Below are 25689 nucleotides of genomic sequence, written 5' to 3'. Positions count from 1 at the left end.
ATTTATATGGTAACGAAGTCACGTGCGTTGGCTTTTAGACTAGTTAGGTACACGGTGTATGGCTCGGTAATTTTATCCTTGCAAGTATTTTCTCGGAAAAACATCGAAATTTAAACAAAGTAACGATCACACATAACACTGAATAACTGTCTTCATTGTATGGAAACTCGCGTTGACCGGTAACTCAGTTTTAATGCATGACATGCTTATTATCACGTTTTACAAATATGGTATAGTCAATACAATAATGCGGTGGGTGGGGTAGCGCCGATGTCAGGATTTTCGTTTCGGACCGATTGAGTTCTCAAAATTTCCAGAGCCCTGATGCATAGTTTTGTGTACCGAAATGAACTTTGATCTTGAGATTGACCTAGTGACCTACTTTCACATTTCTGAAGCAACAGGCTTCAAATTTGGACCGCATGCATATTTATTTTTGTGATCTGAATTGAAATTTGACATTGATTTTTACCTATTACCTACTTTCACATTTCTCAAGCTACAGCCTCCAAATTTGAAGCACATGCATAGTTCTGTCTGCCGAAATGAACTTTGACCTTGAAATTGATCTAGTGACCTACTTTCACATTTCTGAAGCCACAGCTTTCAAATGTGGACCACATACACATTGTTTTGTACCGAAATGAAATTTGACCTTGATTTTGACCTTGAGCTAGTCTTGAAATTTGGAACATTCAAAAAAGGCTCAGTGGATGGCGCCAAGATCACTCTGTAATCTCTTGTTAGGTTAATAGGTTAAAGGTCAAGGTCAGATTTAACCAGAATGGTAGAACTTTTGTTTACAGTGAGCATATAATTTCTGTTCCTTGTGCAATTACTAAATCCATCAATGGGGGCATTTTGTGTTCGACGAGCTCTTGTTAAAACATTGGATTGATATTATATTATCTGGACCCGGTTGTTTGAAACTTTAACAAGCGATTAAGCTAACGGTCGTTTAACTTTTAGAGTTCTGTTTTGACATTTTAGAAAACTTAGAAAAACAAATGTATAAGTTAAGGATTTTGAACACTAAAATGTCTTTACAGTAAAATTAAAACATCATACTACTGTGACCCACGGCCGTTAAGACAGGTTCAGCTGTACTGGTAATTGAAACTTTGTACATGCAGGTAAATAGTTCTTCTGAGGAGTTGCAATATTTACGATTTAAATATAAACTTCAGCCAAGACCCCAACAGTATTTAAAATAGTCTTTTTCTCCCAATTTCTAAACTAAAATTTCCACAGTTAAACACAAGGCAGTATGGTAATTTAACACACATCTGACCAGTTTTTTCCTATATGTAAAATTTAACAACCTTTTTAACAATTCCCAATTTGGATGTTTTTCAGCACATTTTTCTCAGTTGTAAAGGTCTCGGCATCATTCCCAGATCAGTGGAAGGAAGCAACTGATAAAAGCAGTTGATAAAGTTTTGACTTAATTTGAATCTTTAAACAGTGTTTTTGTTTCAAACATAGTCTTTACTTTGTTATAAAAATTTTACTGTTAAAATTCTGTGCATAAAGGCCACACATGGGAGTGTCATATATTAGTCTTTATTTGCAGCTAGCCTTATTAGGAGGTCAAAATAAACTGCAAATGTTAATAGCCAGTGTGAACTAGTAGTCTCAAGAGCCAGATGGTCTCTGTTCACAGGTGTTTTAGAGCAGATTTGACTGTACATGTAATCAAGTTTTAATTAACTCTTTAGACCATACATTGTGAATTTGCTGCCTTGTGTGGCGAGGATATGTAGACGTGAAGATGAAGGGATACAAGAGACATTGCTAGCTGCTATGATCAAGATTTGTCCTGCTCTGATGGTGTTTGCAACTGATACAGAGGTCAAGGTAAGTCGTTAAGTGACATCAACAACAGAGCACATCCTCCATGGCTCACACCCAGCCAAATCACACTTGTTAAAGAGTTTATTTAGTCAGAAACATGTACTGTAAAAGCAGAAATTTTCGCAAGGGTATAATTTTTGCTATATTCGTGAGGCACTACATCTCGCGAAAATTAATCCACGCGTAAATATTCACCTTTAGTATAATTCTAATTCAAATAGGATAAGATTTATACAATTTCGCGAATATTAAACCTCGTGAACATACTCAAAATTTCAAATTTGTAAAATTTTGACCCCGCGAAAATATGTGCGTTTACAGTGTACGGGTACATGTTTTTGCGGTTTAGTGTTGTTTTTATGCCCCCGGCATCTACTGATGCTGGAGGCATATAGTGATTGTCCTGTCCGTCCGTACAAGGTTAACCAAATGGGACTGTTTCGTCTAGCATCAATACCCCTTACTAGAATGACTTGATACTAATGCAGATGTAACCTGTGACCATTCCTCATCTTCAGACATCACCTGACCTCAGTTTGACCTTGACCTCATTTTGGACTTAGGTTGCTTTGTATGGGCCATCTCTTGGTTAACCAAATGGGACCGTTTCATCTAGCATCAATACCCCTTACTAGAATGACTTGATACTAATGCAGATGTAGCCTCTGACCATTCCTCATCTTCAGACATCACCTGACCTCAGTTTGACCTTGAACTTGACCTTGTTTTGGACTTAGGTTGCTTTGTATCGACAAGGATGCCACAGGAGGCATCAAGCGTTTATTGAACGCAGCTTCTTGTTTATCAATATTACAGTTATGTAATGGAGGGCAGTTAAGTGATTGAATTCATGATCCTTAGATTCGCTGTATTTCTTTGGGCTTAATAGGTGGGCTTGCATGTTTCTCTAAAAATCGTTCAGTTTTTGTATCATGTATAACTTACTACACTGAAACTGAAATAATTTTGAACTGCAGAAGTGGGTGTAAAGCATTGTGAGACACAGGGGTAGGGCATTAAATTTTGACTTTTGACGCAGTGTTTCGTTCTGTCATAATTGGAATTGGAATCCTGTGAATATTGCAAATAGTGGTCAGGGAGCAGTCATTGATTATAGCAAACACAGTTTATGAATGGTGAAATAAGTACAACCAGTAAACCAATATTCATCAACAGTCATAGTCTAAGATCTATATGTTGCTGATACAATAATCTTTGACTGGTTTGAGATGTGGATGGGAATATTTCTGGTTCAAGGGCACCTGTTAAGCACCTTCATGGGATGTGGAAGGCCCTCAGTATGTCAATATGTAGCAACCGGTTGTATATAACATCACTTACTAATGCAATTTTTCACTAGGATACCATGTTTCTGTTTTCCAGGTGCTGATAAAAGCATTTCTGCCAAATTTGAAGTCCAACCTGGCATCTTGTAGAAGGGCAGCAGCCATGTGTCTGACACTGATCTGTCAGTACTCAAGAAATCCACCAACATTTATTGAATTTTTACTTGTTAGTCTTTTAGGTAAGTTAACAGTATTTGATTTTAGGGGCTTTAAAATAAAGTTTATATGCATTTAAATTTCAGAAATAAGTTCCACAAGTACTAATCAAAGGGAGTGCCTAAATTCTGCTTAAATATTGATGTCTAAATTTTGATGTGGAAGGGTATGAAATCCCTACATACATGTACCTGCACCTGTATGAAATCCCTACATACACGTACCTGCACCTGTATGAAATCCCTACATACATGTACCTGCACCTGTATGAAATCCCTACATACATGTACCTGCACCTGTATGAAGTCCCCACAATCGCGTACCTGCACCTGTATGAAATCCCCACATACGCGTACCTGCACCTGTATGAAATCCCTACATACGCATACCTGCACCTGTATGAAATCTCCACATACATGTACCTGCACCTGTATGAAATCCCCACATACGCGTACCTGCACCTGTATGAAATCCCTACATACGCGTACCTGCACCTGTATGAAATCCCTACATACATGTACCTGCACCTGTATGAAATCCCCACATACGCGTACCTGCACCTGTATGAAATCCCTACATACATGTACCTGCACCTGTATGAAATCCCCACATACGCGTACCTGCACCTGTATGAAATCCCCACATAACGCGTTCCTGCACCTGTATGAAATCCCCACATACGCGTACCTGCACCTGTATGAAATCCCTACATACATGTACCTGCACCTGTATGAAATCCCCACATACATGTACCTGCACCTGTATAAAATCCCCACATACATGTACCTGCACCTGTATGAAATCCCCACATACATGTACCTGCTCCTGTATGAAATCCCTACATACATGTACCTGCACCTGTATGAAATCCCCACATACGCGTACCTGCACCTGTATGAAATCCCTACATACATGTACCTGCACCTGTATGAAATCCCCACATACATGTACCTGCACCTGTATGAAATCCCCATGTACATGTACCTGCACCTGTATGAAATTCCCACATACATGTACCTGCTCCTGTATGAAATCCCTACATACATGTACCTGCACCTGTATGAAATCCCTACATATGCGTACCTGCTCCTGTATGAAATCCCCACATATGATACCTGCACCTGTATGAAATCCCTACATACGCGTACCTGCTCCTGTATGAAATCCCCACATATGCGTACCTGCATATTTATGAAATCCCTACATATGTGTACCTGCACCTGTATGAAATCCCTACATACATGTACCTGTTCCTGTATGAAATCCCTATATACATGTACCTGCTCCTGTATGAAATCCCCACATACACGTACCTGCACCTGTATGAAATCCCTACATATGTGTACCTGCTCCTGTATGAAATCCCTACATACATGTACCTGCTCCTGTATGAAATCCCTATATACATGTACCTGCACCTGTATGAAATTAATGCCTACATACATGTACCTGCTCCTGTATGCATGTACCTTATTACATGACGTCAGGAATTAATTTTCAGTTTTTTATGCCCCCGAAGGGAGGCATATAGTTTTTGAACCGTCTGTCAGTCTGTCAGTCTGTCGGCAATTTTCGTGTCCGGTCCATATCTTTGTCATCGATGGATGGATTTTCAAATAACTTGGCATGAATGTGTACCACAGTAAGACGACGTGTCGCGCGAAAGACCCAGGTCCGTAGCTCAAAGGTCAAGGTCACACTTAGACGTTAAAGGTCATTTTTCATGATAGTTGGGCGTGTCCGGTCCATATCTTTGTCATCCATGGATGGATTTTCAAATAACTTGGCATGAATGTGTACCACAGTAAGACGACGTGTCGCGTGCAAGACCCAGGTCCGTAGCTCAAAGGTCAAGGTCACACTTAGACGTTAAAGGTCATTTTTCATGATAGTGCATTCATGTCCGGTCCATATCTTTGTCATCCATGGATGGATTTTCAAATAACTTGGCATAAATGTGTACCACAGTAAGACGACGTGTCGTGCGCAAGACCCAGGTCCGTAGCTCAAAGGTCAAGGTCACACTTAGACGTTAAAGGTCATATTTCAACATAGTGCATTGATGGGCGTGTCCGGTCCATATCTTTGTCATTCATGCTTGGATTTTAAAAATATTGGGCATGGATGTGTACCACAGTAAGATGACGTGTTGCGCGCAAGACCCAGGTCCGTAGGTCAAAGGTCCTAAACTCTAACATTGGCCTTAACTATTCATTCAAAGTGCCATCGGGGGCATGTGTCATCCTATGGAGACAGCTCTTGTTTTTTCAATTTTTTTAACTTATTAGCCCATTTAACATGTGCTGAATACAGATAGATCATATAGCACAAACTATGAACCTGCAATGTATATAAGGAGTTTTGTAATAAAATGGTTTCCTTCCTGGCTGGTTAATTAGATGGAGGAAATGACTGTAAATCAAGAGGTTGCAAGTTTGATCCCTGGTGTTGTGTATGCTCTATGTGACAATTTGTTAGAAGTCAGTGTGTTTGAAGTCATTTGTTCTTTGCCCCAGATTCATTTGAAAAAGTTTCCAGTTTCTTCTGAAGAATAGGTCAGTACTCGTACAGAATTCACAAACACTGGTTAGGTTACCTGACAGTCATTACATAACTGAAATACTGTTGAAAAAACAGTATTTAACAAAAACCTAGCAATCATTTCATGGCAAAGTATAAGGTTCTTCTCCACACTACCAGTCAACAGTCAGGGGTGTAACTGTTTCAAGTTATCGCAGTTTATAACCCATTTGAGTTATTGCTTATATTTTCATAACTTGTTTCAGTTATCATAAAATATTACAAAGCCCTCCTGTGCCAATTCCTCATTTTGGATGTGACTAATGCCATTTTTAGCTCACCTGAGCAATGCTCAGGTGAGTTTTTCTGATCGCTCGATGTCCGGCGTCTGTCGTCCGTCGTCTGTCGTCTGTCGTCTGTCGTCCGTCGTCTGTCAACATTTAGCTTGTGTATGCGATAGAGGCTGTATTTTTCAATTAATCTTCATGAATATTGGTCAGAATGATAACCTTGATAAAATCTAGGCCGAGTTCGAAAATGGGTCATCTCAGGTCAAAAACTAGGTCACTAGGTCAAATCAAAGAAAAACCTTGTGTATGCGATAGAGGCTGTATTTTTCATTTAATCTTCATGAATGTTGGTCAGAATGATAACTTTGATGAAATCTAGGCCGAGTTCGAAAATGGGTCATCTCGGGTCAAAAACTAGGTCACTAGGTCAAATCAAAGAAAAACCTTGTGTATGCGATAGAGGCGGTATTTTTCAATTAATCTTCATGAATATTGGTCAGAATGATAACCTTGATGAAATCTAGGCCGAGTTCGAAAATGGGTCATCTCGGGTCAAAAACTAGGTCACTAGGTCAAATCAAAGAAAAACCTTGTGTATGCGATAGAGGCTGTATTTTTCAATTCTTCTTCATGAATATTGGTCAGAATGATAACCTTGATGAAATCTAGGCCGAGTTCGAAAATGGGTCATCTCGGGTCAAAAACTAGGTCACTAGGTCAAATCAAAGAAAAACCTTGTGTATGCGATAGAGGCTGTATTTTTCAATTCTTCTTCATGAATTTTGGTCAGAATGATTGCCTTGATGAAATCTAGGCCGAGTTCGAAAATGGGTCATCTCGGGTCAAAAACTAGGTCACTAGGTCAAATCAAAGAAAAACCTTGTGTATGCGATAGAGGCGGTATTTTTCAATTGATCTTCATGAATTTTGGTCAGAATGATAACCTTGATGAAATCTAGGCCGAGTTCGAAAATGGGTCATCTGGGGTCAAAAACTAGGTCACTAGGTCATATCACGTAAAAACCTTGTGTATGCGATAGAGGCTGTATTTTTCAATTGATCTTCATGAATTTTGGTCAGAATGATTACCTTGATGAAATTTAGACAAAGTTCGAAAATGGGTCATCTGGGGTCAAAAACTAGGTCACTAGGTCAAATCAAAGAAAAACCTTGTGTATGCAATAGAGGCTGTATTTTTCAACTGATCTTCATGAAATTTAGCCAGAATGATTACCTTGATAAAATCTAGGCCGAGTTCGAAAATGGGTCATCTGGGGTCAAAAACTAGGTCAATAGGTCAAATCGAAGAAAAACATTGTGTATGCAATAGAGGATGTATTTTTCAATTGATCTTCATGAAATTTGGTCAGAGTGATTGCCTTGATGAAATCTAGGTTGATTTTGAATATGGGTTATCTGAGGTCAAAAACTAGGTCACTAGGTAAAATTAAAGAAAAATCTTGTGTATGCGATAGAGACTGTTTTTTTCAATTGATTTTTATGAAATTTGGTCAGGTTGATTGCCTTAATGAAATCTAGGTTGAATTTGAATATGGGTCATCTGAGGTCAAAAACTAGGTCACTTGGTCAAATCAAAGAAAAAACTTCTGTATGTGATAGAGGCTGTATTTTTCAGTTGATCTTCATGAATTTTGGTCAGAATAATTGCGTTGATAAAATCTAGGTCGAGTTTGAACATGGGTCTTCTAGGGTCAAAAACTCGGTCATATCTAAGAAAATGCTTGTTTTATCGCAAGAGACCAATTTTTTGGTCCAATCTTAATGAAAATTGGTCAGAATATTTGTTTCCATGAAATCACTAGGTCAAACATGTTTTACACTGTTATGGGGTGTTTCTTAGGTGAGCGACCTAGGGCCATCTTGGCCCTCTTGTTTCCTGAATCCTTGAACTCTTTATCTTTCCAGCTATGCAGTAAATTTTTTTACGAAAGGCTGATAAAAGTTTTACGCAAAAGGTTTAAAGCTATAAAACTCTTAGCATCCCATTATGCTTATCAGGTCATGATCAGACTAAAAGAGAATTTGACTAACCACAGATTGCTACTTATTTCACTGTATAGGTCACATTGTGAGAACAGCAAAAAGACTTTTTTTGAATAACTTACCTGAGTTAACTTGTATTTTATAACTAATACAGGTTATAAAATGCTTGAAAAAGTAACTGAAATAGGTTACATAGCTTAAAACAGTTACACCCCTGACTGGTCAAAGAATTATTTTGCTATATCTCATGTGTTACTTTGTGTTAATTTTAGAATTAGTGTTACCAGTTGAGAGAGATATTGAGGGTCCTGTTTTGGTTGGTGTTATCATGTGTTTGCGTAACCTTATCCCACTGTTGTCGGAACATAGCCTCGAGGCACAGGGAATGAAGGGAAGTTTCGGGGAAACAAAACCACTGAAGACGGAAACTGTGTCAACGGAACAAATCATTACTGTATGTATATAAATGGATTAAAATATTGTCTTTTTTCTAACTCATTGCCTGCAGAAATGAAGCAGTACTAGAACCAGTGTTTGCAATGCAGTTGAAAGATCCCTCTATTTGTTACTATGTTATGCCGTTTGTAAGGGAAGCTATGATGCCAAGTGGCTAAGGTTTCTGACTGAATCACATTCTCCTTACCTCTTGGTTTGAGCTCTGCTTGAGTCATCATGTTAGGAAACCAATCGGATGTTTTATGGAAGGTTGATGGTTATGCCCATGCATGAATGTGCCTCATTAATGCCTGAGAAGCACCTTGGGTAATAGAGTTCTGCTTACGCTGGTGCTAGGGGGCGTGAGAGGTGTTGCTCATTTTATTACCTCTCATGAACGGACTCCATCAAACCGAGTCTGCTATTATTCTTTTTTTGGTTACATTCTATACTTCCAAGGGATCTTTTTACAGATTTTATTTCTCAACCATTAAGTGCTGGAAAGTCACCACATGATCAAAATTGTATATATATTATTAAATGCACCAGAGCAGCAGCCTCCCATGAGTTGAATTAGATCATTTGGTAGGGTTGAAGGACATGTAGATTTAGCTTTTTTCTTGAATGTGAAAATGAACTGAACTAATATTTTAAACAAAATTAACGCTTATTTCAGTTTAATACTATATGTTTAACTTGAGAAATTGATGAAAATTAACTGTATTTTTCTGCCTGTTTCTGTTGATTTTAGGTATACCAGCTACTGGTTCACCACCTGAGTCATGTTGATCATAACGTTGTTAATTCATGCCTTGAAGCATTACAACAATTGTTACGTACCCCACCCACTAGTCTGAAGACAGTACTAACCAGTGATGGAGGAATTTCGGAGACATTTATATACAAGAAAGACATGAAAACACACTCTAATGGTAATGGTACTATATTTTAACCAAAATGGCTCAAATGACAAAAAAAAAATTATGAATTAGTGTTGAGTTAGTTGTACAGTTTGTTGTAAAAAATACAGCATGTAATTCCAGTTGCAGGTACTTGATAATATTTGCACTGTCATGCGTTAGACTGTTAATAATAATTTGCTTTTAGAATAAGAATAAAATTTGCAATGTTCAGTTTTCCAGAAGTTTGCAGTACTGAGTTGTTGAGTTTTTGGCATGTGTTTTTTACATGTTGCTCCCGTGAGAAGTAAATCCAGACACATTTGGTGGAAAATTCAAAGTCAGACCTGTGCATATAATATTTGCTATATGGTTGAAATGAATTTTGTCAGAAAGATGACCTTAAAATTCATTTCTGTTTTTCCAGTGCTAGCAGATGTCCCTTCAACAAGTCAGTTATCGGTGGCATCAGAAGACACAGGATTGGATGAAGAGTCAGAGTCATGTGATATCAAGAGCCAATCAGGAGTCTCAGACACTGCCTCATCTGCATATTCATCAGAGATGGACCAATCAGAGACAAAGTTACAGGAAATAAGCTCTGCTGATTCAGAAACAGTAAAGGAGAACCTAGAAAATGCTGAATTGGAAAGTGATTTAGGGGTTGTGATAAATTGTGATGAGCCTGAGGAATATTCTAATGTTGAAATAGGTGACCTTCAAGAGGACAAGTCTGAGCAATCAGGTTTATCTAATATAAATACAGGGAGTCAAGAAACTCTTCTCAGTATTAAAAGCCTGAGTCCAACTCACAAAATTGAAGGCAGGTTAGAAATTATTGGTCAAGACATGAATGGTAATCCGGAAATTGTAGAACCTGAATTTTGCGAGTTAGTGTCCCCCATGCCAACAGAAAGTGATGTAAATATTCTAGATAAAATTGGGTCAGAGACAGAGGGTGTACCTCTAGTGTATTGCATGAGGGTGATCTGTGGTCGATTCTTGCTCTCTGGGAAGCCAGGGGAATTGATGCCTGACAGAAGGGTGAGGGTCAGCGTGAAAAGTCTCGCTCTAGGAAATGTTGCTTATGCAGTAAGACTGGCACCATCGTTATTTCTACAGAAGTTACAGAAAACAAGTGGCCATGGTAAAAGTTTTAACCTTGTATCCGTAAAGGTGGTTTATCAAATTTTGATTAAGTAATGGATTTGTTTGAAAGTCTAATAAATAATCATTTACACTTTAAAATATTTGTGCTCACTGAGGGCTTGATACATGTTATATTTTCACTGGGGGTATTCTTACAGTTTGGTTTTGCTATCCTGGTTGCCAACCAAGATAGAATTATTTTAGCATATGTATAAATTTAATAAATAAGATTTGCCTAATGAGTGATATCAGTATAAGATGTATTGTGTTAGATATGTCAAAGATTTACATTAACAATTATATATCTAGTTGAAATTCATTAGAAATGCAAGTTTGTTAAATTATTTTTACCTCCCTTTACATGTCTTGGTTGTGCAATCAGCTTAGAGTTGAAATAAATGAATTCGGAAGCTACAGACCATTTAAAACTTGCATTTTGGCTCATATTGTTGAAATATCCCAGTATCTATCCGTTGCAAAAGTAAATCTAGAAGTTACCTTGAAATTAAAGGATACAGGCCACTTTTTGAAGATTTCAACATTAAAGGGGAGTATTTGTGTTAAATTAAATAAAAAAATTAACAAAAGATACATTTCTGATAGGGATCAAACTCTTAAGTAAATGGTCTTTTTGTTCATAAAATAAATCTGACAGAATGTACTAAAACTGAAAATTGTCATAAAATGTTGCTTAAATGTTATTCAACCTTTAGCCTGCTGGTGGCAAGTCTGTGCAGGCTGATCATGGTCTACACTGTTTGCTATACAGTCAGTAAATTTTCAGTGAACACCCCTTTGAATAATAAGTGGTATAGCCCAGATTGAATAATGGACCTGTCCATATTAGAAATTTAGCAGGCTAAAGGTTAAACTTGCTCAAACCAAAGTAGTTCATCCAGTTGAGTTTGCTATCTAGTTTTATGCAATGACAGTTCTATAAAGATGCTGGTAATCTTGTAGTTGTCTTCTTTTTAAAGGAAAGAAACTTTAAAGTTACCATGATCTTTTTAACATTTTTTCGGAAAAGCTGTAAGAAGACGGAAACAAGGTAACTTCAAAACTGTAACTGAAGTATTTTTAGTATGTACTAATTAATTGGAAAAAAAGGACTAGACATAGGTAATTGTTCTGTCTTTTTTATGTGCTTGCAAAATCTTCTTTGTTGTAATAAATGCACCATTTTTTTAGGTTCTGAATAAATGCACCATTTTTTCAGGTTCTGAGGAAAGTGCAATAATACGTGACATTCTGCTGTATGCAAGTCATCCTGATCCTCAGTTGAAGGGTACCTGTAGTATAATTATTGGTAATCTAGTGTCGGCGGTCCTCACAGAGGGCAGGGGTGACTTTGATAAATGGGTCAAACTGAACAATGAGAATACAGGTGATAAATTAATGTTATGCTATATAGATATGCCTTGTTTTTGTCAATTTTACTCTAAATATTTGTACTTTTATGCACTGACATGAAATATATTTGAGCCGTGGCATGAGAAAACCAACATAGTGGGTTTGCGACCAGCATGGATCAAGACCAGCCTGCGCATCCGCGCAGTCTGGTCAGGATCCATGCTGTTCGCTAACGGTTTCTCTAATTGCTATAGGCTCGGAAAGCGAACAGCATGGATCCTGATCAGACTGCGCGAATGCGCAGGCTGGTCTGGATCCATGCTGGTCGCAAAGCCACTATGTTCGTTTTCTCATGGCACGGCTCATTTTAATAATGCTGGAAAACATGAGCTGTGAAGTCATGACAACTTCATGTGGATTTCAAGATGAAGTTGCTGAGTGAAATCATATCTCAGCAAACAGATATTTATAAGTTATTAGATTTGTATTGAGAAATATGCACAAGTTCTGCAGCGGAAATATTGCACGACTTTAGGAGCGTAATATTATTCCGCAAAAGAACAAGTGCATATTTCTCGAAGCAGATCTAATAATCGTTTTATTACATACATTTTGTATGCATCTACACTTAAAATTATATATAAATGATTCAGATTTGTTATTAAGCATGAATGAAAATGAAAATATCGTCGTTAGAGAACTTTTAAACGCGACGACATTCATGAAACTGACGTCACAAATGACGTCACACGTCCGATATGAAATTTGAACGTCAATGTGGCAAAATATTGACGTTTCAGGTTCCATTGAAATTTAACGGAGTTATTAAATGAGTATGTAATAAAGTTTCTTATACCTGTCTTATTGACTTTGAAATTCCTGAATTCATTTTCTTTTAAAATAGATGTTTCTACTGAAATCACACAACTTTATTGAAACAAAACTAATTTTCTCAGGATACAGATTTTACTGTTTAAATGCTTTAGTATGCAGAGTACATATTCTTTATTTTTGTACATTTCACACAGGTAATTTATGTCTGTCGAGTCTGGTAGACACTCTGTTGTTTATAGCAGAGGACTCTTCCTCAGTTGCTGCGAGACTCGCTGTCTCCGCTCTCGGGACGTGTCTGCCGAAACTCCTACACAGTAACCATGGTAACCTAGCTATCAAAGCCTTGCTCAAACTACTACAAGTGAAGAACAACTCATACTGGCTTGTTAAGGTAATGCAGTGCTAGTTGTTTTAGAATAATGTAGGTAAACTTACTGTTCCATGTGCTTTTAACAAAAAATATGAAAGGCATGTATACTCTATTTCTATATTAAAAGTTAATGTATCAGTCAGAACAGCTTCAGAAAACAAAGCTTATTGCTATGCCCCTCTTAAAAGGGAGTGTTGGTATATTGTTTATGTTGGTAAGCCTGCCATTCTGTAGACCAACTAGTTTCCTATCAATAACTGGAGAAACCTAATTTACTTCAAAGCTTAATATGAGAACTGTTGTGTTTCATACAAATCAATCTTAGAAAAATAGGTTGGTTTGGATTGTTCTTTTTAAAATAATTCTTTAAAAAAAATTATTGTTGTCACATTAGGGAAGAATATATGTCAGGCAGCTGGTCAGCTCTGGCAGTAAAGCATTCAACCTGTAAGCGGGGGGGTCCTTAGTTCGAGTCTCAGACTGACTGCACATTTTTCTCACCCTTTGACAACTTTTTTAACAGTAAGGCCGAAGAATATAACTTTTTGCTGTTTTGTTAATGATCATGTTTACTCTTAAGATATTGTATGGTAATTTTGTCCTCATTTTGTTCACAGGTAGAAGTAATGGAGTTTGTACGCAGCTTGGACTTCAAGGTGATGAAACATCTCGAGAATACATGCTCAGCTAAATTTGGACAGAAGCAGTTCTTAGGGGTATGGTCTATGTTATATTTGCGAAATTGGTTTTGATTTTGTCATGTAATTTTTAAAAAGTCATGAGCAAAATGTGGTAGTAAGCAGTTTTTAGGAGTATGATGTGTGTAGTAGTGTCTGTGAATTTGTTTTAATTTTGTCATGGTATTGTTTAAATTTAAAAAAAAAAGGTCTTAAGAGGCAGTGATTATTATTGTTTACAGAAGAATTTTGCAGTATAAATATTTGTAGGAATATAGGATAGGTACATGATTCTGGGGAAAGAATCTAGTTATTTGAATTTCTGGTTGAGGATAACTGAACAGAAATAGATAAGAAACTCCTGATCTGTCTGGTATGCAAGCATGAATATTCTCGCAATTAAGCTGAGAATCTTGAGTGAGAAATCATGAGAAAATGATGGTGTCAGTGCAAGTGAAGGCAGTGGAATTGATTGGATCATTTGATTACGGTTGACAACTAAAACTGCTCTCAACAAATATTAGATACATTATTATAATGTAGAAGGAAGAAAAAGGCTTATGGGTATTTGTGCACAGGCTTATGGGTATTAGTGCAGAATGGGTATTGAGAACTTTGTTATTTGTGAAAGGTAGATTGATAGTTGCTAATCTGTTCTTTTTATGTTCTTGTAAGTGTGAACTGATTTAACCTTTATAGCCTGCTGGCAGGAAGTGATTTTGCCTTTGCGACTAATGCAGGCTGATCATGGTCTGCACTGTTCGCTATTCGGTTAGTAAATTTTCATTGAACACCCATTTGAATAATAAATGGTACTACCCAACTGAATGATAGACCCGTCCATTTTAGAAATATATCAGGGTAAAGGTTAAACATCTTATGTATGTTTCAGCCTTTGTCTCTACAAGATCATATTTTAGAGGAAGTAGTGCTAGTCTATATTGGAGATGAAGACGGCAGAGTAAGAAAAGCTGCTGCGCACACACTTGTCAGGTAAGAAATTATTTTGTTTGGATTTAGGTATGTGGGTTAAAGTATCCTGTTTATTTTAATAACACTTCAGTTATTGATTGAAGCTTATCAAGAGAAGTAGATTGAAAAATAACTTGTAACTTTTTGGTCTGGCTTACCATTTTTATGCCCCTAAAGGGAGGCATATTAGTTTTCAACTGTCAGACCGTTCGTTCATTCGTTCGTCACAATGTTAACTTTTTGCATGAAGGCACTTTACTCGCGAACTACTGCACCCAGGACCTTCAAACTTCACATGCTGATAGTACTTATTGAGTACACGACCCCTACTGATGTTGGGGTCACCAGGTCAAAGGTCAAGGTCACCAGGTTAAAGGTCAAGGCGCTGCGGAGGCATTTATCACCATTAGTGACAGCTCTTTTTATATTAGGCCTCCATGACCTGGTGGTGAACCTGGGTGGAAATTTACCTTTGACCACTCTAGTATTAGTAGAGTCTTATCAGAAACAAAATCCTCTATGTGGGGAAGCAATCACAGGCTTACAAATGGTTAATTCTTCCAAGGTATTTGAAATAGTGTTTGTAGGATCAACTTTGGAGCAAGCAGATGCAGAGGTAAAGTGGTAACACTCTGACATTAATACCTGGAGTCCAGAGTTCGAGCCACCACTCTTCTAACTAAAATTACCAACATAGGAAAAAGAGTCCAGTATATGGGTGCTTTACACTTGGGACACTAAATGACCAGGGAAGCTTCTGGAATTTCAGCATCTTCTGTATGTTGCACTATTCTCCAACTGAAAAAATCCTTATAGTAGTTTGAAGGAGTCAACCACAATGGGTTACCAGTGGGGACTTAATTAATTTACAAACAATCCAGTCTTCGTCCACCATTAAATGTGGAAAGTTATCATTTGATCTTTTCAGTCCAAATGTCTTATTGCTAAATAAAACTAAGTAGTAAGTAGAAAAAATATGTAAGGTATCTCATTTTATAAAAATTATACTACAGGGTTCTGAAGGAAATTATCTCTTAAAGGACAAGCAAATCCTGAAAATAAGATTTCACATGAAAGCCATCCTCAAGCCTTTCATAACACTGAAAGAATTTTTGAAATCTGACCACTATTGAAAAAGATATGGCAGTTTGAAATTTAAAAAAATTGCCAATCATGGAGGCAGCCATTTTGTGTGTTTATGATGTCATTTCCACACTGCTGAATTCTTTATTTAGCAAAATTTAATAACCTTTTAAATAGATTAATTTTATAAGTTTCTTGAGTGTAAGATGTAAAGCATTGTAATTTCTTTCATTATAGCTGGAAATAATAGAGAATCATTTTACAGAAATACGTAAATACAGTTCAAATATGTGTCTAGAAATTTAATAAATCCACCATTTTGTTTTTTGTTGCCATGGAAACAAAATGGCCACCATTTTGATCAAATATTTAAATGCTCATAACTTTCTCATTTTTAAGTCGATTTTGAAAATTCTTTCACTTCTTTAAATGATTAAAGAAATCCCAGCAGATGGAATTAACATCAAAACAACATTTGTCTTTCCCTTTAAATTTTAGATTGGTGAAACAGCTTTTCTACCCAGTGGATTTTCCTCATCAGGATCCTGTAATTGCGGTTGCCAGAAACAATATTGACAACTTCTTGTTTCCCACAATGCATGATTGGTGTCAGCAGCCTCCTCCTCCTGTGCAGGGATTGGTCAGACCATATCATGTGGCACCTAGACTGGTTGTGCAATCTACTATGGAAAGTGTCCTCTCTAGACTGGTTTTATCACTCATGGAAAAACTCAACATGGCAAAATCCAAATATCTTATAGTAAGATATTACAATTTTATTTACCTTAACTATTTTTCTTTTGCTTTTCTGTATAACATTTTGTTGAGCATAGTAGAATCATCAGCATTTTGCATGATCTGATTTTCATTGATTTTTTTCTTCATCAGCCTGGTAAGGGGTGTTATGGACCTGATTTTTACGTAGATTAATAAAAGTGTAAAAATGTTTTTTTTTGTCAGGCGGGATGCTGTCAGGCATTGAGTATGTTATCAGAAGTATATGAGACCAGTTGTTACCCCCATGCCTGGGGCTGTGCAGTTCCTGTGCCCTTACTCCCTAAAGAAACCACCAGTAAATATAGGCGACCTCCAACTCGCTCCCTCAGTGGATCTAGGTAAGTGTGTAGTGCAGTTATACAAAAAGGACAAGGTCACACATTTTGATCAAAGAATAGTAGGTTTGTATCAATTTTACACTCATAAAGGTATTTTAAAATAACGTTGTTCAGATGATTGTGGTACATTTGTATACCACATGTGGCAAGCTAGAGTCGGATCAGTGTTTACAAGATCAATGGCACATTAACAGGTTGAAAGTTTACACATCGGTTTCTACATCTGGTCTGTATTTAATTGTTATTGCAGAGCAATTTAAATATTTCTCTATTAACTGTCATGTGACATGAAAGACTTGAATCCTTTCTTGAAAGTCTCGCAGTTCAATGGTGTACATATAGCATCTGCTTTATATACCCTTTTTAGCTCACCTGAGCCAAAGGCTCATGGTGAGCTATTGTGACCGCTCAATGTCCGTCGTGCGTCGTCCGTTCGTCAACATTTCCTAAAAAAATCTTCTTCTTGAAAACTACTGGGCAGAATTACACCAAACTTCACAGGAATGATCCTTGGGTGGCCCCCTTTCAAAATTGTTCAAATAATTGAATTCCATGCAGAACTCTGGTTGCCATGGCAACCGAAAGGAAAAACTTTACTAATCTTCTTGTCCAAAACCACAGGGCCTAGGGCTGTTGATATCTGGTGTGTAGCATCATCTAGTGGTCCTCTACCAAAATTGTTCAAATTATCCCCCTAGGATCAAATATGGCCCGCCCCGGGGGTCACATGGTTTATATAGACTTATATAGGGAAAACTTTGAAAATCTTCTTGTACAAAACCGCATGGCCTAGGGCTTTGATATTTGGTACATAGCATCATCTAGTGGTCCTCAACCAAGATTGTTCAAATAATTCCCCTAGGGTCAAATATGGCCCCACCCCGGGGGTCACATGGTTTATATAGAGTTATATAGGGAAAACTTTGAAAATCTTCTTGTACAAAACCATATGGCCTAGGGCTTTGATATTTGGTATGTAGCATCATCTAGTGGTCCTCTACCAAGATTGTTCAAATTATCCCCCTTGGGTCAAATATGGCCCGCCCCGGGGGTCACATGGTTTATATAGTGTTATATAGGGAAAACTTTGAAAATCTTGTACAAAACCACATGGCCTAGGGCTTTGATATTTGGTATGTAGCATCATCTAGTGGTCCTCTACAAGATTGATCAAATTATCCCCCTAGGGTCAAATATGGCCCCGCCCCGGGGGTCACAAGTTTTACATAGACTTATAGGAAAAAAGTTTAAAAATCTTCTTATCTGAAACCACAACTCTTAGACCTTTGATATTTGGTTTGTAGCATTGTCTTATGGTCCTCAACCAAAATTGTTCAAATTGTACCCCTGGGGTGAAAAGAGGCCCTGCCCTGGGGGTCCCAAGTTTGATATAGACTCATATAGGAAAAAGCTTTAAAAATCTTCTTGTCAGAAACAATACAACCTAGGCTTTTGATATTTGGTGTGATGCATTGTCTAGTAGTCCTCTACCAAAATTGTTCAAATTATGCCCCTGGGGTTAAAAGAGGCCCCGCCCTGGGGTAACTTATTTATTATTTGAATTATATAGGAAAAATAATTAAAAAAACATCTGATTCTATTTCCAAGACTATTTAATCATAATTACCTGATGACCCCAAGTGATATGGTGTCACTTGATTGTGACCTTGACCTACTGACCTACTTCCTTGTTTTTTAAGATACAGCCTTGAAATATTGACGACTTACACAGTTTTGCACACAAATCGTAAAACTGAATTTCATTGACCATGAATGTGACCTACTGACTTTCTTAATATTTTGTTATCAGTTTGACATTTGATCATGTAGCTCATATTACTCAGGTGAGTGATTCAGGGTCATCATGACCCTCTTGTTATGAAATGGTTTGCTAAAATCACTGTACAGTTACTGACCAGTATAAGATGGGGATTTGTTGCCAAAGCATCAAATCTAGATCGAAATAGTACATATTTTTAAATGTGTTTCAAATAGAAGATGCACAAATATTCACCTCATTGTGAATTAAATTTTTGACAAAAGTTACTAATTTTTCTGGAGCTGAACCAATATAAAGGACATATTTTCCTTGGCAAAATTTCATTCATTTTTATTTGCTTGTAGTTGTAAATAATCTGCCATTTTAAAGTCAGTTTGCTCTTTCAGTACATTTAGCCTGGATGAGTTAACAAGTAGCACCGGTGGAGGACCCTTACCGTTGATTCTGTCTTTGCTGACCTCATCAGCTGTAACCTTTGACCTTTCTACTCACCAGATGGTCCTTCAGCTAGCAGGAAATCTAGTTGCTGGTAAGAATGGTAGACCTGTATAATTTTTAGAGTGGGTAATTTTGGCATTACTTTTACTGTGAAATCATTAATATTCATGGGGGACTAATTTTTGTGGTTGAGTCAATCCACGAAATTTAATCCCAACGAAGAAGTAAAGTTTCCATTCATATTTTATGTTCAAAAGTTAAACTCAACGAATTCATATCCCAACGAAATTGCTGTTTTGACCAAAACCATGAAACTTCATGCCCACGAAGTTAAATGATTTTACAGTATATTGCAAATGGATAGACAAAAGATACACTTGCATTGTTAAAAAATTATTTTTTTGTACTTATTTATACTGTTTGAGATAATGAGAAATAAATAAACACAGTTGTTCAGTAAATGTAAATTTTTGTTTATTTCATTTTACAAAGATTTTGTTTTCATTTATGTCCTATTTTTTGTATGGACTGTACTATTACGTAACCATAAGCATTTTTACATTCCTTGCATATTTCACAGGAAGTGCCTACAGATGTCTGAAGAACCAGGATGTTGATCACCAGAAGTCTGACAGCCAGTCCGAAGAGGGAGCATGGTCGGCATTATCCAATCGTCTTCTTGTACCACTGATTGACCATCTTCTCACACATGTCGCAAGGTACAAAATTCAGTGCAGTTAAAATTCACATCTACCTCGAGACCTAAAATGACTGATTTTCATGTGGACTTGTCATCTGTTTTAGTACCCATGGCCTGATGTGATATATTTGCACAAGTCAGAAGATTTTCTTAAATGAAATGCCAAGTATGTTTGCAAAAGAATATAAATGTATGAGAAACACTTATTAGCAAATCAAATTTAGTAGTTGGTAATTAGCAACTGGCAAATGGCATGTCCCAACTTGCCAAATAATAGAAACACTTTTTCTAAGTTATGAAAGGCTATAGTGAAATCATTTTTTTCTGCATCTCTTCTTTAATTTCAACTCTGTGATAGAAGAAGATAAAGACAAGTCATTGCTAAAAATTGTATGCATTGTATAAAGTTTCAGCAGCTTACAGAGTTCTGGGTATGAACCTTACCGGGATAGGATATTTAGCTGGCAAAGACAACAGTAGTGTTATTTCATAACTTAATGGTTTAAATAAATGTCAAGTTTTCCCAAACAGCAGCCATTTCTTTTACAGAATACTAAATGCGTTTGCCCATGTGATAGATGAGCAGCAGCCTGGACCTCCACAGATGAAGACCGCCCTCCCGTCACTACCCACAGCCCCAAGCCTGAGCCCCATTAAACGTAAAGCCAAGGGGGAGAAAGAGGCTGGTTCAGCCCCTAACACTCAAAACCAGGATGTTAAAAATACCCCTAAACCTACACAGAAAGGTAATACAAGTAATAAAAGTATAGTAGACACTGAACAATTACTACACAATATATATTTTTTTTCAAATATTAAACCAGCATGTATGTAGGTATTATCAGTAGGTTTAAAATAGTACACACTTAATACATGTATATTTAACTAAACACAGTATAAATGTATACTACAACTAAAAACTGAAAGTTTTTTTCTAGAGACTGACTGTTACTGCATGGAATTTAACTATGAATGCAGCTCTGTATACACAATTTATATTGAGTAAAGTTTTAATACGTTTGATGAGGATTTTCTACATTTGAAGTAAATATCTAATGATTAAATATTTTAGTGAAAGGTGGGTATTTGATATCTTTGGTGTTTATAAGGTATTCCTTATAAAGCAACATGTCGGCTACACCTCTAAGGAGATGATATCTATCTACAGCAGCAGATATTTTCTGACTGAATGTATTAGGTTACAAGGTTATGAAGTTATGAAGCTAAATTTGGAGACCAGTCTGAAAATGCAGCTTTGTCATTGGTCAGTTTTTAAATTGTACCCAGAATTAACCAATCAGATGCTGGAATGTTCAGACTGGCCTCCAAATTCTGTTTCTTAACCTCAGACACAGGCTGTGCAGTAAATTTGTATTGTTGTGGCTTTTGTTATTTGATATTTCCCATAGACATGTATATAGAAAAACATAGGGAAACATACTTTGGTGGGTACAGGGATCTGATACAAAATAGGAGACCAAAATATGTCCTTTTATAGTGTCAACACTGAGACAATGACAGGGCTTTTTCAGTATTTTAGGAAGATTGCCTATACCTTTTGGCTTTGGGAATTTTAGCGGTGTTTAGTCAAAGTTGGAAAATTTTCCTGTAATCCAGTTAGTAACAACATAGTCGTTTTATACACATCTGTTTCTTCACAGTAACTGCTAATTTTTTGATGATCTTTGTTATTTATTCTGTACAGAAAGAACAATTTTTGGACAAAATTTTTATGGAGAACATCTGGGGGAAAAAAAACAGTTGGGAATATGTCAAAATAATGGCTACAAAGTCAAAATGATACTATCTTCCAGTATGCTTAACCCTTAGCCTGCTAAATTTCTAAAATGGACTGGTCCATCATTTAATCTGGGCAATACCATTTATTATTCGAAGGGGTGTTCGCTGAAAATTTACTGACTGAATAGCGAACAGTGCAGACCATGATCAGCCTGCACAGATGTGCAGGCTGATCTTGGTCTGCACTGGTCGCAAAGGCATAATCACTTGCCGGCAGCAGGCTAAGGGTTAAGATATTAGAGGTGTCAGAAAATTATCTGTCTTCATATAACTGGCACCTCATCCCTGAAAGTGGCATAATGAGTTTATCTTGCAACCTGCTAGACTATGGATAATTGCCTGTCAGTTTTGAAATGATGTCCTCAGAGGCATAAAGTTCATTATACAGTACCGAACAAGAAATTTGCTACATTACTTTAGCTGCTAGTGTATTTCTCTTAACCACACAAAGAAATACAATAACAGTGTTTTCATATATTTTTATGTATGCCAAAACTGATACTCAAGACTTGTGATACTAAAGACTTTGATGTAATTTTTTGTATAGAAAAAGACAAAGAGGCAGAGAAGGAGCGAAGTAAGAAAGATGGTCTCGGCACATTTTATACAGTGCCTCATTATGTAAAGTTCTACGAAGTGCTGAAAGGGGCATACTCCAACTATAAAGTAAGTCTTTTTTGGTTTACTAAAGGTGTTGTAGGCTCTTAGTATGTTTGATTTAGACATGATGCATTAAGTAAGTTCCTTTTTCACTTGAGAAAGCCATCCAGCTGGCTTATGGAAGGTAGATGCCGATGGTTCCACCCAGGTGCTGGCCTGAAATAATGTTCAAAGGAGCACCTTTGATCTTCCTCCAACAGTAAAAGCTAGAAAGTCACCATATGACCAATAATTGTGTTAGCTTGATGTTAAATCCAACAAAAACAAAACAAATATAAATTAAATTCCGTACTTCTACATAGTTCAGGCTTTCTTGTCATGTTTTCCATGAGGCCCACATATAACTATAAGTATATATATAGTATAAATATAAAATATATAAAGTATATATATAATTATATAAAATAAAAATATGAGCTTTGAGTATAAAATTTCTCTGACAAGACTGTGTAACATCTTTTTGGTAGACTTTTGAAACATCATTCTCTTGTTTACAGATTTCATTGGACCTGTCAGTAACAGATAAGTTTTGTGCGATGTTGAAGACCAGTCTGTATGTGTTTTCTCAAATTCTGGAAGTTGCTACCCTCTCAGATATTGGCAAATATGCAGAGGAATTCCTCAACTATCTGAAGTCTACTATATCTCTCGAGCCTACAGATACTGTACTCTGTGTTCAACAGGTAAATATCCAGTACTCTGTGTTCAACAGGTAAATGTCCAGTACTTTGTGTTCAACAAGTAAATATCCAATACTCTGTGTTCAGCAGGTAAATATCCAGTCCTCCATGTTCAACAAGTAAATATCCAGTACTCTGTGTTCAACAGGTAAATATCCAGTACTCTGTGTTCAGCAGGTAAATATCCAGTACTCCGTGTTCAACAGGTAAATATCCAGTACTCCATGTTCAACAGGTAAATATCCAGTACTCTGTGTTCAGCAGGTAAATATCCAGTACTCCGTGTTTGACAGGTAAATATTCAGTACTCTGTGTTCAACCGGTAAATATCCAGTACTCTGTGTTCAACTGGTAAATATCCAGTACTCTGTGTTCAACTGGTAAATATCCAGTACTCCATGTTCAGCAGGAAAATAATCAGGTAAATATCCAGTACTCTGTGTTCAACAGGTAAATATCCAGTACTCTTGTGTTCAACCGGTAAATATCCAGTACTCCATGTTCAACAGGTAAATATCAGCAGGTAAATATCCAGTACTCTGTGTTCAACAGGTAAATATCTAGTACTTGTGTTCAACAGGTAAATATCCAGTACTCCATGTTCAACAGGTAAATATCCAGTACTTCATATTCAGCAGGTAAATATCCAGTACTCTGTGTTCAACAGGTAAATATCCAGTACTTCATATTCAACAGGTAAATATCCAGTACTCTGTGTTCAACAGGTAAATATCCAGTACTTTGTGTTCAACAGGTAAATATCCAGTACTCCATGTTCAACAGGTAAATATCCAGTACTCTGTGTTCAACAGGTAAATATCCGGTACTTCATGTTAACAGGTAAATATCCAGTACTCTGTGTTCAACAGGTAAATATCCAGTACTTTGTGTTCAACAGTCACCAACAGAAACTCATATGGAGGACTCTACCAGAAGAATTTTAGTAATTCAGTGGGAGGTTAGTTCAACATAAAGATGACGCTCCAATTGCAAAAGCTTCCATGGTTCAGTAGTGTGCTAGTGGGAAAGCACCCATACATGGTGTCTTATCGCAATATAAGTAACTTTTACTTGGAGGAGCTGGGCATCAAACTCATAACCCAGCATTTCGTAGTTGGACAGCATTGCAGCTAGACCACTGCCTCCAATGTAACCAGGACAGTATTCTTACAGTGTTTAGCTTGATTATTTGAAGAATAGGTGGAGCTATTGAACTGTCCCATTCGTGGGTGTTGGCATCCTGATTTGGTTTAGTTTTTGCATGTAAGCTGGTATCTCAGTAACCGCTTATGGGAATGAATTGGAACTTCACACACTCACTGTGTTGGTCTGACATGCAGTACACAGATTCATTAACTACTTTGAATTTTTACAAAATTAAGCCCCTTTTTTGACCTCTGAATTTTTGGTTAAGTTTTTGTATGCAAATTGGTATCTCAATTTCCACTAATTTGAATGGATTGAAACTTGACACACTTGTCCGCTGTGATGAACTGACATGCATTGTGTAGGTTCCTTAACACTGTTGCATTTTCACAAAATTATGCCCCTTTTTAGCTCACCTGTCACATAGTGACAAGGTGAGCTTTTGTGATCACCGTTCGTCCGTCGTCAGTGCGTGCGTCCGTCTGTCCGTGCGTCTGTCAACAATTTCTTGTCTGCACAATAGTGGTTTCATTTATGATTTTATTTTAACCAAACTTGCACACAACTTGTATCACCATAAGATCTCGGTTCCTTTCTTGAACTGGCCAGATCCCATTATGGGTTCCAGAGTTATGGCCCCTGAAAGGGCCAAAATCAGCTATTTTGACCTTGTCTGCACAATAGCAGCTTTATTTATGATTTGATTTTTACCAAACTGGCACACAACTTGTATCACCATAAGATCTTGGTTCCTTTCTTGAACTGGCCAGATCCCATTATGGGTTCCAGAGTTATGGCCCCTGAAAGGGCCAAAATTAGCTATTTTGACCTTGTCTGCACAATAGCAGCTTCATTTATGACTTGATTTTAACCAAACTTGCACACAACTTGTATCACTATAAGATCTTGGTTCCTTTCTTGAACTGGCTAGATTCCTTTATGGGTTCCAGAGTTATGGCCCCTGGAAGGGCCAGAATTAGCTATTTTGACCTTGTCTGCACAACTGCAGCTTCATTTATGATTTGAATTTAATCAAACTTTCATAAAACTTGTGTTGCCATAAGATCTCAGTTCCTTTGTTGAACCGGCCAGATCCTATTATGGGTTCCAGAGTTATGGCCCCTGAAAGGGCCAAAATTAGCTATTTTGACCTTGTCTGCACAATAGCAACTTCATTTATGATTTGATTTTAACCAAACTTGCACACAACTTGTATCACCACAAGATCTTGGTTCCTTTCTTGAACTGGCCAGATTCCGTCATGGGTTCCAGAGTTATGGCCCCTTAAAGGTCCAAAATTGGCTATTTTGGCTTTAACAGCCATTTAGAGACTTCATTTATGGTTTTATTTGATACAAACTTCCAAAATATCTTCAACAACAATAAATCTTGGATTCCATGACAAAGCAGATCCAATCGTAGGTTCCAGAG

The 25689-nt window shown here is 37.1% G+C and overlaps 1 protein-coding gene across 2 annotated transcripts in view; it reads left to right on the top strand.

Annotated features, from left to right (window-relative positions):
• Nucleotides 1-1722: 1722 nt before the first annotated feature.
• LOC123547094 (huntingtin-like) overlaps nt 1723-25689 on the top strand; it is a 90732-nt gene continuing 66765 nt past the window's right edge. For both annotated transcript variants that reach the window (XM_053551209.1, XM_053551208.1), the window contains exons 1-16: nt 1723-1857; nt 3238-3379; nt 8443-8624; nt 9357-9537; nt 9932-10651; nt 11870-12037; nt 13032-13228; nt 13825-13923; nt 14777-14877; nt 16438-16699; nt 16900-17054; nt 19221-19363; nt 19853-19991; nt 20522-20718; nt 22320-22438; nt 22930-23115. In XM_053551209.1, the coding sequence (XP_053407184.1) occupies nt 1804-1857; nt 3238-3379; nt 8443-8624; nt 9357-9537; nt 9932-10651; nt 11870-12037; nt 13032-13228; nt 13825-13923; nt 14777-14877; nt 16438-16699; nt 16900-17054; nt 19221-19363; nt 19853-19991; nt 20522-20718; nt 22320-22438; nt 22930-23115 (3045 nt within the window). In that variant the 5' untranslated portion in view covers nt 1723-1803. The remainder of the gene's footprint in view (nt 1858-3237; nt 3380-8442; nt 8625-9356; nt 9538-9931; nt 10652-11869; nt 12038-13031; nt 13229-13824; nt 13924-14776; nt 14878-16437; nt 16700-16899; nt 17055-19220; nt 19364-19852; nt 19992-20521; nt 20719-22319; nt 22439-22929; nt 23116-25689) is intronic.

Source organism: Mercenaria mercenaria, chromosome 9 (genome assembly GCF_021730395.1).
Source record: "Mercenaria mercenaria strain notata chromosome 9, MADL_Memer_1, whole genome shotgun sequence".
In the NCBI taxonomy this organism is placed as follows: domain Eukaryota; kingdom Metazoa; phylum Mollusca; class Bivalvia; order Venerida; family Veneridae; genus Mercenaria; species Mercenaria mercenaria.
Note: the sequence above shows the minus strand (reverse complement) of the source record. Positions and strands in the feature narration are given on the sequence as shown.